General features: G+C 35.9%; 2 protein-coding genes across 2 annotated transcripts; one reads left to right on the plus strand and one right to left on the minus strand.

Moving 5' to 3' along the window:
* Nucleotides 1-2,361: 2,361 nt before the first annotated feature.
* LOC109828100 (CBS domain-containing protein CBSX3, mitochondrial) lies at nt 2,362-12,540 on the minus strand. Its single transcript, XM_020395138.1, has 6 exons — nt 12,406-12,540; nt 5,630-5,893; nt 5,452-5,533; nt 3,137-3,210; nt 2,776-2,836; nt 2,362-2,687 (listed from the first exon to the last, which is right to left on the minus strand). The coding sequence occupies exons 2-6, from the start codon at nt 5,885-5,887 to the stop codon at nt 2,545-2,547; spliced, it is 618 nt and encodes a 205-aa protein (XP_020250727.1). The 5' UTR covers nt 5,888-5,893; nt 12,406-12,540; the 3' UTR covers nt 2,362-2,544.
* On the plus strand, nt 10,090-11,315 carry LOC109828098 (uncharacterized mitochondrial protein AtMg00810-like). The gene is given in 2 exon segments (XM_020395137.1): nt 10,090-10,534; nt 10,537-11,315. Coding segments are annotated over 2 exon segments (1,224 nt in total).
* Nucleotides 12,541-15,817: the final 3,277 nt, after the last annotated feature.

Below are 15,817 nucleotides of genomic sequence, written 5' to 3' on the forward strand. Positions count from 1 at the left end.
AGCCCCATTACTAGTCCAAATATTCTCCCAAGGTCCTTCAGTCCTCAAACTTCAAAAAGAGAAAGCCTCTCCAAATACCTGGCCTCTCGTGAAAAAGAACTGGACACAAAACAGTTCAGTACCTGATGGGCTAATCCTGGTCGAAGAAATCAAGGATGAAGAAGATAACAACAGCGGAAACAACGGCAAGAGCCAAACATGGGGCTTAGTAGTTCAAGGGAGAGGCATGGATCGTGCTGCTTCATGCTACATTCTGAATACTAGCAGAGTGAGGTCAGTTGGAGGATTTTGTACCCATTTCTGCTTGGTTAGAGCTAAATGTTTCGGTGAGAGTTTAGATAAGCAACTGAGAAAAGCTTGGTTGCAGGGGAGGTAGTATATAAGTTTGTCTGGGTATAGATTCATCAGGATGGATAGACTTGTTCCTGATTGATGTGTTGTTCGTTTGTTGCAAATATTGAAATGTACAGATAGAATTATTTGATTAATAAAAGATGCAAATCTGTGTAGAAATATATACGTTTTTGTTCGCAGAGCGTCACTGGATTCCTGAAACATTTTTCTTTGATGCCCATTTGTATAGTTTCATCAGGATGGACTTTCATCTACATGTTTGCTCATTGGATGTTATATTGAATTGCACGGTTTGAATTATTTGATTAATAAAGATGCAAGTTTGTGGAGAGTATATGAAGACATTTTTTTGCAGATGTCACTTGATTCCTATAACATTTTCTTGGATGCCGATGTGTTTATGTTTTATGTTTCGGGGACAAAGGCCGTAGAATATTTGTGGGTTATAGTTGCGCTCTATGTATCAGTTTTGATTAAATTCAAAATTTGCTGCTACTCTTGGATTAAGTTATTTGTGGCATGTACTCTGATTGATATTGTTCATTAGTTATCCCACTGAATTTTACAGAGGATTATTTGATCAACGGGTATGCGAATTTGTGGATAATTTATATACACATTATCGTGCGGGATGATACACTTGATGCCTAGCTAATGTTTTCTTGGATACTCGTGTGTATGTTTTGTATCACTTGATGCCTAGCTAACATGTTCTTGGATACTCATGTGCGTATGTTTTCTGTGTGGGGGACAAACAGCCTTTAAAATTTGTGGCTTATGATGATAGATTGTGTCACTTGATTTCCATGCAAATTTGCAGCTTGCTTGATGCCACTATATAAGTTACTAGTCTATCATCAGATGTCATATTGTGAATTTATAAAGGTTCGCTTATACTGTATCATGTCATCTGTATGTTCTTCAAGGAACAGATTGGGCTCTTGCAGACTATAATTCTCTTTTGTGCTAACTGTCATGTTTTTCTTTTTCCATACTATTGAATTATTGTACATGTGCTCCTAATTGCTCTTCTGGTGATATTGTGGAGAAACAAATTTTTAAATTTCAGAATTATTTTCACGTGATCTTATGCAATCAGTCAAATATCGGATCATGGTCAAGGTCAAAACCATAATGAGATGGACCAGTGTGATTTGTTTCATAACTATGCAACAGTGTGATTTGCCCATTCCTTATTTTGACCAAGTCTTTGAGGCTCTTGCTTTAACTATTCAATGTCTTCGACTTCATGACTTCATTTTGACTGTTGAACGGGTATTCCTCCATTCATTAAGACTCTCATAAAGCCTTTTTGAATAGCATTGACTTCCATTTCTCATCATCATCAAGGGTTGAAGTCAATTTCGCCAGGCTATTGGCTCTATTAATTTATTCACAAATATATTATTTCAGGAAATTTCCAGTTCATTTCTGCCATAATACATGCTTAATTTGCTTGGTTTTATTTTATTTTTAGTAAACCAAGTCCTACAAAGCCATTATAAAAGAAAAGTACATCTTTTCAGTAATTAAAATAGCAATAGAAGACAACTAAGCATGCATCTCTAGTAAGCTTCCAATCAAGTAAAATAGCATTGTACCTTACACACCCTCACTGCATCAGACAAAAATAAATTAAGGATTTCAACAAGATACCATAAATTGGTTTTTTGCTAAAAGCACACCAGGAATACTGAACACATACAAAACTCTTGAATCATAATATTTTAAATTTTAATGAAGTTAACTTATAGCTTTTAGTACATTATAACGGTGCATAACTTATCCGTTAATCAAAGAGAACAAACACAGCTCACTCTCATTTCAGCAAACAGAAATAGATTCATGATTCAACACAAGACCACAAATTGCTTTTCTGAAAGCACAACTTGAATACTCAAAACACATACAAAAGTCTTGTGAACCAAGATAGTACATCTAGTCATGACAATGTATCTTATTAACCAGTCTTCAAGCTTTTTTTTTTTTTTTTGGGGTTAGTACATCTAGTCATGACAATGTATCTTATTAACCAGTCTTCAAGCTTTTTTTTTTTTTTTTGGGGTGATTAAACAGGATAAAGTTCAGAAAAGTAACATATTTACACATGCCTGCTTGATCCAAGAGCTGCTATAAACTCTTGCTGTTCGATAACAAGCTTCTATTATTTCTTTTCATCATCATCATCGTCTAGTAACCGCCCTGAATAAAAGCATTGAGCCGATTCAGCTCCTCACGATGCTCCCTCACCACTGCGCTGACAACATCCCCAATTGAAACCATGCCAATCATTCCCCTGTTATCAATCACAGGTATGTGCCTGATTCGATTATCTGCCAATAACAATCACTGAACAATTAGAGATTGACTGTTTCTTGAAATTTAACAAATAAATGGTGTGAAAAGAGATGATATGCAAACCTGTCATTAGTTGCATAGCCTGGAGAACTTTGGTATCAGGTGTTACAGTGATCAGCTTGTTCTGTGTGCGAGAATTTAGAATGGTCAGTAAAAATTGTCTAGAAATGTCTTGCATTATATCAAAACTCCAAATTTTTGGTGAAGATTGAGGCATGCAGTCTTATATTCGAACATGTCCCTGCAAGATGAGCATACTTTTCATAGGGACCAAAACGCAAGCTATTTTACGTAGTAGTTACTGACAGTGAGCATCGAGGTTATGTTAATTAAATGAATAATCTACATAAGATGATGATGATGATGATGATGATGATAATAATTTGCACAGAGCACATTCTAAAGCACAAAAGTTTGCACATACCTCCTCTGTCATGATATCCCCAACCTTGGTTGACTTGGATGATCTTCCTTGTACAATGATTTTCCTCAGATAATCTGAAATTGCAACAATAATATTAGCAGAAATACCTACAAAGTAATTTATCCTAGATTGAATTCAGTGTTTTAAAGCGGCTGCGCCCAGGGGCGGATCTACCTTGGATGAAGTGGTGTCACATGACACAACTTCATCCAAAGGAAACTATTCTTCCCATGTGATAGTATGTATAGTCATCACTTGTTATAGCATCAAACGTCACCTGTTCAAGTCCTAATTAACGTAATCAAGTAGAAATGCTACACGATACGTACTAGAGAACAACAATTGTTATACTCTACTTATTTCCATAGAGAAATCTAAAATAGGTGGGACCTAAGTACTATCCTCATGTAATGAGATGAGAAGAAGTTGGGTTCAAAGTTTTTCAAATACATACCCTATGATAGGAGTTATGAAAGTGCAATTATGTACTTAGTATTACTAGTAAAGCAATTCCAAAACATGGCAACTCGCTAAGACAAGTGAAAATTTTATAATTACTAATTATATGGTGACACAACTTTCCAGAAATCATGGATCCGCCACGGGCTGCGCCTGAGGCACTCAGTCAAGGCGTTTAGGCAGATCAGCCAGGCAGTAGCTTTGCAAGGGCAAGCATGTAAGGCCTTGTAGGAGCAGAGGCGGGCATTTCCCTTTCCCAGGCAAGGCACTAACGTGTTTCCAAGAAATGTTCTAAAGTGAGTACATTTTCAAGGAATGTTTGACTTTATGAGGGAGCTGAAGAAACCCTTGATTTATTTCCCAGGCAAACTCCTTAGCGCCTCCCCTGAGCAGGGGAAAAAACCCCACCTCCTTCCTACAGTATCCAAGGCGCTCGCCTTTGCAAACCTGGCGCCTGCCTGATCTGCCGGGCGGCGACTTGCCTTGGAGTACCTCACAAAGCGCAAAACACTGCTTGAAATGTTTCTTCGTTTTCTCGAATTACATGACGGTGCATGCATGTACAAGTTTTAGATCAAGCCTAGACATAATTAGTTGCTTAATAGTAAAGGTAATCCTCAGGAACAAAAAGGTCATTGAGTAGTATTTAGCCTAGTCCTCATAGGTTTAATCTAATAAATATCAACAAATTAGCTGACTAGTGTACACGTGTATAATCATCAAAATATTCTCAGCATACAGTTCTGAGGCAGTTCATAAAACTAAGTCCCAGATTGGAAAAAAAAAAGAAGCATTTAAAATATTAGAAGCATTTAAATTGCACAAAAATACCTTATCTTTCACTCATTTAGCACTTATACGCTCAGTTATTTTTCGGAGCATTTATATACCTCAATTGTTTAATATTAGCACTTTAGTACCATCTGTTATGCAAAAGTAAAAAATTTCACACGAAAATTCCCATATAATATTCACATGTTAATTTTTGAGCTTTATAGTCATTAATATTTGTTAAATTTACTGTTAATCCAACCCTAATTCTGATTTAAACATATTTTGATTTTATTTGAAAAATAAAATTTAGATATATTTAACAATAAGTTCAGCAAATTCAATAGTTGAAAGTACTAAAATTAGCATATTAATGTTATAGGAGCTTTCGAATGAAAATTTTCATGTTTGCATAACAGATGGTACTAGAAACGGTAATTTTAAACAACTTAGGTATATAAATGCTCCAAAAACCAACTGAGGGTAAATAAATGCTAAATTAGTGAAACATAAGTTATTATAGTGCAATTTAGCCTATTAGAAATTGGTTAACCAAATATGAAGAGTACATATGTATGTATAACCATGCATTACAGGATAAAACTGCACCTGTTTAATAACATCATGGAATTATTTTTTCCTTGAGTACTGAACTTGACCTTACATGAATTGATTAAAAAAAAGATTTTGACCATACTAATAACTTAAGCAGGCACTGGTACATCAGTGCAAAAAACAATTGAGAGGATGTGTTTTGTTAGTTTTCTCTATAACATCGTGATAAATCTTATAAGAGACAAAAAGGGCGTCAAGGACTTAATTAGTCAAAAAAATTTGATTATGCTTATGGTTACTTTATATGAACTCTACATCAATGCCGTTGGATTATTGCATAAGAGGTAGGAAACCTGCTCAACAGGACCAGGGCTGCCTAAACCCCTTAAAAGCCATGCATTTATACAAAGAACATACTAAGTATCATATGTTGTCATATACAAAAGCTGATCAAAAAGTTTATGTCACTATAGAACCTAATCTAGCATCCAGCACACTCAGAAAATATGTCAAAATTGTACTGTTGCTACCTCTCTCGGTAATAATTCCCGCAATCGATTTCTCTTCTCCGGGTTTTACCACCACCAAAGCACCAACATTGTGCTGAGTCATCTGATAATATCAACAAAAGTGAAGTAGTTCAAGCTCAATCAAGCATTATTTGTTAAATATATTCAATATTTATACTAAAGGAAAAATAATACATACAGATTTCACAGCATCATAAACACTATCTTCAGTAGTGCACCATAACCAAGAACCATCAGCACTTTTCCCTTTTGATTTCATAATGTCTGAAACTTTCGTGCTTTCAAAACCATGCTCTTCAAGTTTAGCAGAAGTTGCTGAATCTGAGCGTGAAAAGATAGCCGGTTGAATCGCTGGATTTAGAATACGAACATGTTGAAGGACAGCAGACCTTAGTACATTTCCACGTGATCGGATTGCTTGAATTGCGCCTTGCATTTTTTGCTGAAAGAGATTATTATACCATTATCAGACTTCATGGGATTCTTAAAAATAGATAACTACGAGAAATAGGGCTTCTAAAGCCCTAAACGACCATTTAGCAGTGATATGCATTCGCAATGAAAACAATAACCTTATTTGTTCTCCTACCGTCAATATAATGATTTCCTTCATTCTAAAAAGAAAGCAATGATTTCAGCATGCATCCAAATCTGATGATTTTGCAGTGATTAAAGAGTTTAAAAATGTGCAACAATGGTTTGTAAATCATGCCAGAAAGAAGGTTCTGAAGAAACTATATAAAATATTATTATTATTATTATATTGGAGCGTTATAGCTACTTCCGAGAATTAGTTAACCATTTAGATGAGTTAATGGTAATGCTCCTCCATTTCCAATAATCCCATTTGCAATAATCACACAATGGCAATTTAGAGTCTGAAAGTCATAAACTATGGTGCTGAAGAACATATCTCTGTGTACTTTAACATCATTCCACAACATCTACCATCATACGAAACTAAAGATTTGCCTCAACACGGACCAAACAAAAGAAATTCTAAACCACACGTATTAACTCAAGCCACAGTTAATGTTCACTCTATCATAATTCCGTCTACATTTTTGCTGGATCCTCGTCATGAAGATCCCTAATCAGCACGGCGACTGTTAATGTATCAATCAGATCATATATTTGGGCTTATTGCCAGCCCATTGATTTCCTTATTTCTTTATTTATTTATTTCCTTTTTAGTTGGTTGATGTATGTATATATATATACGTGTAATCTCTTGTATTAACATGATAATTCAATATAATTTGCTTTTCAACAAACATCGGCATCAGGTCCTCGATCCCCGACGAATTCGACAAGGCGGACTCCATCAGCAGCCTGGATCCGTAAAAGATCGCTTCTTTCTCCTTCAGATAAGGCGTCCACGGTCGATAATCAAGCCCTCGCCTGCCTGCGCCTCCACCGGGGCCTTCTTCGTCTTCTTCTCCGCACTCGGCTCCTTCAGATCCGTCGTCGGGTTCTTCTCCGACGGTTTCTTCACCGCCTTCGGTTCCTTCAGATCCATCTTCGCCTTCTTATCCGGATTTTTTTTTGCTGGGGATTTTGCTTTGCCTTATTGTTCTTCTTGTTTCTTCTAAGCTGTCATACTTAAAGTAACCTGTTTTATGGATTTGGTTATTTCTACTTCCTGTCTATGTTTAGTTCTTTTGGGTTTGTTGATATGGAGAAATCTGAAATCTCTCGTCCTATTGGTGTTCTTTTGGATGGCTCTAATTATACTCTATGGTCTCAACGAATGAAAAGCTTCTTAATTGGGCGCAAGTTTTGGCGTATTATTACTGGTGATATTGTCGAACCAGTTCGAGATGAGTTCGAGATGCTGATGAGAATGATACCAAGTATGCAGAACGTCTTGAAGATTGGAATAGCAAAAATCATCAGATAATTACCTGGTTATGTAACACCTATTTCAGCCATTCATATTCAGTTTGCTAATTTTGATCATATTCAGTTTGCTGATTTTGATACTGCAAAAGAAATTTGGGATTTCTTATCTAATCGATACAAAGCTACAGGTCTTGCACACTATTATCAACTGCTCACAACTCTTGCCAGTCTTAAACAAGACTCTGGACAATCTGTTAATGACTTTCTTGTCGTATTTCAACCTATATGGAACCAATTAGCTCAAGCTAATATTAGCAATGATCATCTTCGCCTCATCTAAGTTCTCATGGCTCTACGCCCTGAATACGAATTTGTCAGTGCCGCTCTGTTGCATCGTGATCCATTACCCTCTTTGGATGTTGTTGTTAAAGAAATCTTATTTGAGGAAACACATCTTAGTTTGATCAAATCCCCTTCATCAGAAGTTGCTCTTGCTATCACTAGGCCACGCTCTGCATCTGGCTTGTCCTTGTGCAAGAATTGTAAAAACACTGGTCATATGTTTGCAAATTGCCCAACTATTGAGTGCAGATACTGTCATAAGCATGGTCATATTTTGGAAAATTGTCCAACCCGTCCACCTCATCCTCAAGGCACTTCAACAAAATATAAGTTTTTCTCTAAGGCGAGTTCTTCTGTTGCTGTTGTTACTACTCCTTCTGATGAGTTCTCTTCCTCTGTTCTTATCGTTAGCGATCTCGAAGCTCTTCTCAAACAGGTGATATCCTCCAATTCTTCATCTTCTACTGTATTAGCTGTCACTGCAGGTGATTCTTGGCTCCTTGACTCTGCTTGTTGTAATCATATGATTTCTCAAATTTCTCTCTTATCTAATAAAATTCCTAGTAGATTTCTTCCTCTCATTCAAACTACTGATGGTAATTGTATGTCTATTACCCATATTGGAACAGTTGCTACCTCTAATTTAAAGCTTCCTGATACTTATTGTGTTCCTAATTTATCCCTAAACTTAGCCTATGTTGGTCAATTGTGTGATCTTGGTCTTACTGTTCTTTTCTCTCCCCACGGTTGTCAGGTTCATGATCCTCAGACGGGGCAGATTATTGGCATAGGGCACAAGGTAGGACAATTATTTGAGCTCACATCTCTTCAAGTTTCCATTCCTAGATCGATTTCTGCTTCCACCACCATTCCGTTAATATACCAGTGGCATCTTCGTCTTGCTCATGCATCCGCTAGTAAACTCCGTTCTTTATTTTGTAGTGGAACATTAGGTCTTTCCAAATTCAAGTCTTTTGATTGTTTACATTGTAAACTCGCAAAACAGCCTGCCTTATCTTTTAGTCATAATAACTCTAAATGTGATACTCATTTTGGTTTGATTCATTCTGATATTTGGGGTCCTGCTCCTACTCCTACTGTGAATGATTATAGATACTTTATTTTATTTATTGATGACTATTCTAGATTTACATGGATATATTTTCTTAAGCATAGATCTGAATTATCTCAAATCTATCTATTCTAGATTTACATGGATATATTTTCTTAAGCATAGATCTGAATTATCTCAAATCTATATTGATTTTGCTACCATGATTACAACTCAATTTTCTTGCTAAGCATAGATCTGAATTATCTCAAATCTATATTGATTTTGCTACCATGATTACAACTCAATTTTCTTGCCCTATCAAAAGTTTTCGTATTGATAATGCAATGGAATATCAAGATTCTATTCTTTTTCAGTTTCTCAAACAACAGGGAACTATTGTTCAGAGATCATGTCCTTATACCTCCCAACAAAATGGTCGTACAGAATATAAACATCGTCATATTTTGGACTCCGTTCGTGCTTAACTTCTTTCAGCATCCTGTCCTAAAAAGTTTTAGGGTGAGGCTGCACTTACCTCTGTTTACACCATTAACCGTCTTCCTACTCCAGTCCTTCAAAATCTATCTCCTTTTGAATGATTATATGGTAAAACACCTGATTATTCAAATCTCAAAGTTTTTGTTTGTGCTTGTTTTGTTCTTCTTAACCCCCATGAACATACTAAACTTGAATCTCGGGCTCGTCTTTGTTGTTCTCTTAGATATGGGAAAGAACATAAAGGATATCATTGTTAAGATCCTATTTCTAGTCGGTTACGAATTTCTCGCTATGTCACTTTTTGGGAACATACCATGTTCTCCACTTTGTCCAAATTTCATAATTCTTTTTTCGCCTCTCAACCGTTTTTCACTGACCCTTCCATTGAGTTATTTCCTTCCTCTGATACAGAATCTTCTGATGAGCTTGGTAACTCTACTTCCACCTCTGCACCTACATCTACAACATCTGTCTCCACTGATGATCCTAATCCTCCTCTCCGTCGCTCCAATCGGATAAGAGAAACTCCTCATCATCTTCAAGATTATCATTGTTTTTCTGCTATTGTTTATTTACAAGAACCACATTCTTACCATGAGGCTAGTATTGATCCTCTCTGGCAGCAAGCAATGTCTAAGGAACTTCATACCTTAGAGAAAACACGTAATTGGGATTTAGTGGACCTTCCTTTAGGAAAAACTCCTATCGGATGTAAGTGGGTTTACAAGATTAAAACTCATTCTAATAGTTCTGTCGAGCGTTATAGAGCTCGTTTAGTTGCTAAAGGCTATACTCAGGAATATGGTATTGATTATGAAGAAACATTTGCTCCTGTTGCTCGTTTAACCTTTGTTCGTAGCCTTTTAGCTGTTGCTGCAGTAAAACATTAGCCCCTTCTCCAGATGGATGTTAAAAATGTTTTTCTCAACGGCGATTTGAATGAGAAAGTTTATATGCATCCTCCTCCTGGGTACTCTCATCCTCCACAACAGGTTTGTCTTCTTCGGCGAGCTTTATATGGTCTTAAGCAAACTCCGCGAGCATGGTTTGCAAAATTCAGTTCTACTATTGCACGCTTTGGTTTTGCTTCTAGTCCTCATGATTCGGCCTTATTTATCCGTCGTATTGATAAGGGTATTGTTCTGTTGTTACTTTATGTGGATGATATGATCATTACAGGTGATAATTTTGTGGCCATTTCTGACTTACAAAACTACCTCAGTCAACATTTTGAGATGAAAAATTTGGGGCCACTCAGTTACTTTCTCGGGCTTGAAGTCTCTTCTTGTTCTGATGGTTACTATTTGTCTCAAGCCAAATATGCTTCTGATTTGCTTTCCAGATCTGGTCTGACTCAAATACAGCCTCAACACCTTTGGATACTAATGTTAAGTTAACTCCATTTGATGGCACACCTCTTCCTGATCCTACCTTATATCGACAACTTGTTGGTAGTCTTGTTTATCTTACTGTGACTCGTCCTGATATCACCTATGTTGTGCATGTTGTTAGTCAATTCATGGCTACTCCTCGAACTGTTCATTTTACTGTTGTTCTTCGTATTCTAAGATATGTCAAAGGCACTCTTCTTCATGGACTTCATTTTCCTACTCAATCGTCCTTAATCTTATTAGGCTATTCTGATGCTGATTGGGCTAGTAACCCTACTGATCGTCGTTCAACAAATGGTTACTGCTTCGTCTTGGGTGACTCGCTCATTTCATGGAGAAGTAAGAAGCAAACTGTCACATCTCGATCAAGTACTGAATCTGAGTATCGGGCCCTAGCCGATGCTACTTCTGAATTACTTTGGCTCCGTTGGTTACTTGAGGATTTGGGTGTTACACAGTCCTCTGCTACCATTCTCCATTGTGACAATCGAAGTGCAATTCAAATTGCTCATAATGATGTTTCCATTCTCCATTGTGACAATCGAAGTGCAATTCAAATTGCTCATAATGATGTTTTCCACGAACGCACCAAACACATTGAGAATGATTGTCATTTTTTCAAATTGCTCATAATGATGTTTTCCACGAACGCACCAAACACATTGAGAATGATTGTCATTTTGTTCGGCAACATCTTCAGCATGGCACTTTACAACTTCTTTCTATTCCTTCAGTAGATCAGTCCGCAAATATCTTCACTAAAGCTCATCTTCCTGGTCCGTTCACTCATTTACTTAACAAACTCAAGCTGGTCTCCACTATCCCATCTTGAGTTTGAGGGGAGTGTTAATGTATCAATCAGACCATATATTTGGGATTATTGCCAGCCCATTGATTTCCTTCTTTCTTTATTTATTTCTTTCCTTTTTAGCTGGTTGATGTATATATATATACGTGTAATCTCTTGAATTAACATGATAATTCAATATAATTTGCTTTTCAACAAACAACGACCTCCCTGAAAACCAGCAAAAGCCCCTTGTAGCAGCTTATCTTGCACTTGATTTATCACCTAGAATACCATTTTCTAGTCCCCACAAAGCACTAAGATCATCTGGCGGAAAAAAAGATTCTATTTCTCATACGAAAAGTTTTGAAATGATCTTTTGACTATGTAAAGGAAGTCCTCAAGGAACATCCATGAGAAGATTTCATGAAATATCGACCACATCACTCTCCATTCCTCGCTTTTTACCTTCATACATGATACATTCCATATTATTCTTGATTTCTTACTAAACTTTTATTGCACGCTATCAAAGAAGATTTACCAATTGTTAGATTGCTACATCACAAAAGAATTCGTATACACTTCGCTCCATCTCTGCAGACCAACTTCTACAATCATAACTGTCCAATAAAATCCAATAATAATAAAAGCCAGATGATTGTGATCATCATTATATAACTAAGATTCCCAGTTTTCGCTGAAAACATATCATAATCGTTAATAAATTACAAATTGTTGCAATTTAGTAAGTGATCCCTACTTCATAGCTTCAGAGAGAAGGATTTAATTCCAAATCCATCATCAAACAAGTTAAAATAAGCAAAGACATATAGTAATTTACAACCAAGAAACTACAAACTAATCTATATCTACTCATTTTTAAGTAACAAATAAAGTTAAAACAACTCAGATTTTTTTTTTTTTTAGTTTTCAAGTCCTCAATACTTGAAGACACGCAACACTATGCAACACATAAATAAAAATATCAACTAAATTAAAATTTGAGCATAAATAGACCAAAGGAACAAACTTTTTACCAGTGACGGGAGATGGCGGCTCGAACGATGGTAAACCCTAACCCTAACTCTCTCTCTCTCTAAAGATCTCCCCCTCTCTCTCTCTCCTCTCAGTCTCTAAGCTATTACTCTTTATTCTCAAAAATAGAGGATAAATCGCATCATCATATCTATATATATTAATAAAGTAAAATATGGTGGGTTTGGCTTATTATCATTGGACAAGGTGAAAGTGGGCTCCACCGCCCATTGTATTGTGTGGCTATCCACGTGGAATCAGCATATAAACTCCGTTACCGATGGACCGCATAAATTTATATTATTATAAACAAAATAATTATGAAGGAATAAACTAATGGCTAAATTACACTAAACACCCGGGAACTTAGCGTCTTGTTGTAAACCAGATGAACTTTCAAAGTCACGCTAAATCCTCAATAACCTTTTGGAATTGCGGAAAATTTCATAACCTTTCTGAGTTTATGTGGATGACCCCATTTAAAAAAACAGCATAAAAAGGCATTTTGAAAATTCACGAGGGGTTATCTTCAAAACACTGAGATTCATGGGGGGTTAGTGTAATATTTACCCTAAACTATTTATTTTTCTCCTCTTTTTTTTCTTTTATCTTTTTTAATGTTTTTTTCACCTGGCTCTAAACAAAAAGTTTCTATTCCTTGGATTGACGCTACCAACTTATTCGTTTTGCTCTTATTTCTTTATTCAATCGATGAATTATAAAGAGAGGCACTAGAGGCACACCCTCGAGCACACTCTCAGCCATACCCCCTCACCTGCTACAGTATAGGGGGCCCCACATGGGATTTTTAAAAAAATCCTATGTGATGCCCCCTGCACTGTAGCAGGTGAGGGGGTGTGGCTGAGAGTGTGCCTAAAGGTGTGCCTCTAGTGTTTTTCATTATACACGTCGATTTGATTAAAGATAAATGATTACGCTAAAACCAATAGTCTCTTCAATCCTATTAAAAATGTATGCCCACTGTACATGTCATAGACTAACGAGATGGATAATACTCTTTAGTTCATCACATTATCATAATTTATGAAAATACTTTCTTTACAAATATTTATAAAAATATAATCTAATTAGTAATTCTCATTTTAGGCACGAGCCATTGTTGAACAGCGTTTAAATAGGTAAAGATGGTGAGCCCCATCTTTTATCTATAGAAGACTATTATGGCGTTTTTTGTTTCCTAAAATTGATTAGCCGACAACGAAAGCTCTGTTTGGAGACAATGGTGTTTTACTTGTTTCTATGATGTTTTTGTCAAAAATAAAACATTATGCGTTTGGAAACAATTTTGTTTTTTAAGCTAAATCATTTTCAAATAAAAAACACAACAGTTATTTCAAAACACCAAAAAATTATTTTTAAGTTTGGTGTTTTGGTTTTGAGTTTGAGAAATTGTTATATAACATCTAACACAATATATTAAATGTAATTAACATAGAGTTATTATCAGAACAATTTTTTGAAACAGACCCATTTCAAAAAAAAAATTAAAACCGACCCTTTTTTTTATTTAGCAAAACCGACCCGATTTTATGATTAGCAGTTTAATTACCTTCCTAAACAGTCGGGGTTGCCAACCCCGACTATTTAGGAGGGTGTTAAACCCTAATTAGAAGCCTTAAACCCTAAAAATTAATGTCCTAAATAGTCGGGGTTTCCAACCCCGATTGTTTAGGAAGTTAATTAGACTGCTAATCACAAAATCGGGTCGGTTTTGTTAAATAAAAAAAATGGTCGGTTTAAAAAAAATTAAAATGGGTCTGTTTCAAAAAATTGTTCTTATTATCAACATGCTTATTATGATATATTATACTATACTATATTGTACTATACTATATTATAATTAATCTAATATATTAGTAATATTTATTAAATAATATAAAAATATAATAAATAACATATCTTATATAATAATATCATAACATATTAAATATTAGTATTTAATATGTTAACAATGTATTATATAATAATAAATAATAATAAAATATAAATAAACTAATAAAAATAATAAAAAATTTATTGATAATAAATAATAATATAATAATATACTACATAATAGTATAATCTCTATAAAATTATTAACTTTTTAATAAATAAATCGTAATAAATTAATAATTATAAAATATTATATAATAGTAACATATTTAAAAATAAAATAGCAATATAATAATAATATTATAATAATATATTGTATAGTAACTGTTTAGCACATTGCTACCTTCTATTAAATACATAACAGAAGATTCCTATGAATATTCCCATGTGCATAGTACACGGGAATTTAATTATTGTATTGCCCCTATTTATTACTTAGAATTAGGATAATTTGTCATAATTATCTCACTAATTATTCTACCTATATATGTAGCTATCAGTTTACCTCTCTCAAATTATCCTACAGATTGATAAAGAGTCAATTGGGGAAAAAGTGGAACTACGACCTTTCGAAGAACATCGCTTCTCTTCAGTTCACAAGTATTTCTGATCTCTCTTTTTTATTAGAACTTAAAAAGTCAATACTGCTTTAATTATTGTTGATGACTAAGATTAAACAGTCAATCGTATCCAGAAGAGGATAGGTGCGGATTCGGGGCGGGATCGGTTCGCCTTGAGTCCTCGCCAGGAAGAGGTAGAGGAGATTGATGAATGGGCCGCCTTCTTCTCTAACTTTATGTCTGGTTCTTGAATTGGGGCTGATGTCCATGCTGCACAGACACGAAGAACCCGTGAGAGGGCGGGGACCGGTTCATCCGTGGTTCCTCCGACAATCAAGTTAGTGAGACTTGAGTGGGGAAGGGGAAGGTCAGGAACCGAGGTGACTCCGAAGGTGGCAAGGTGCCGTTACAGAGGGTCTGTATGAGCTCCTCTGTGTATATGAAGAGTTGTGTGTGTTCTTTCTCTTTTTTAGAGAGAGAGAGAGAGAGAGAGAGAGAGAGAGAGAGAGAGAGAGACAGAGAGGCTCAGCCTCCTTTGAGGTTAGGAGTCTACCTGTATATATCGCCATGATGGGGATAAATAGGTCACTTCCAACCAAGTATAGGTAGGTGGTGGCTGTAGACACTAAAAAATGCCAAGAAACAAAGGAGAGTTGAACCTCACTACAAGCACACGAGGGTCGCCACAACGACGAACCTCAGCCTCAATTCATAAAGTTTGTCTCAGTTCAATAGGACAAACAACACCTTACTCATCAAAAGACGAAGTTCTCCTAGAAACGAAGTTCGTCATTGAAGATGAAGTTCGCCGAAGACGAAGCCGCAGTTAAGCTCGCCAAAGATATAGCGAAGTGAACGAACATCATCAGGCGGACGAACCTCGTCAGGTGGACAAACCTCATCTGGCAGACGAACCTCGTCAGGCAGACAAACCTCGTCTGGCAGACGAACCTCATCAGGC

This window comes from Asparagus officinalis, unplaced genomic scaffold, assembly GCF_001876935.1.
Source record: "Asparagus officinalis unplaced genomic scaffold, Aspof.V1 AsparagusV1_Un720, whole genome shotgun sequence".
In the NCBI taxonomy this organism is placed as follows: Eukaryota; Viridiplantae; Streptophyta; class Magnoliopsida; order Asparagales; family Asparagaceae; genus Asparagus; species Asparagus officinalis.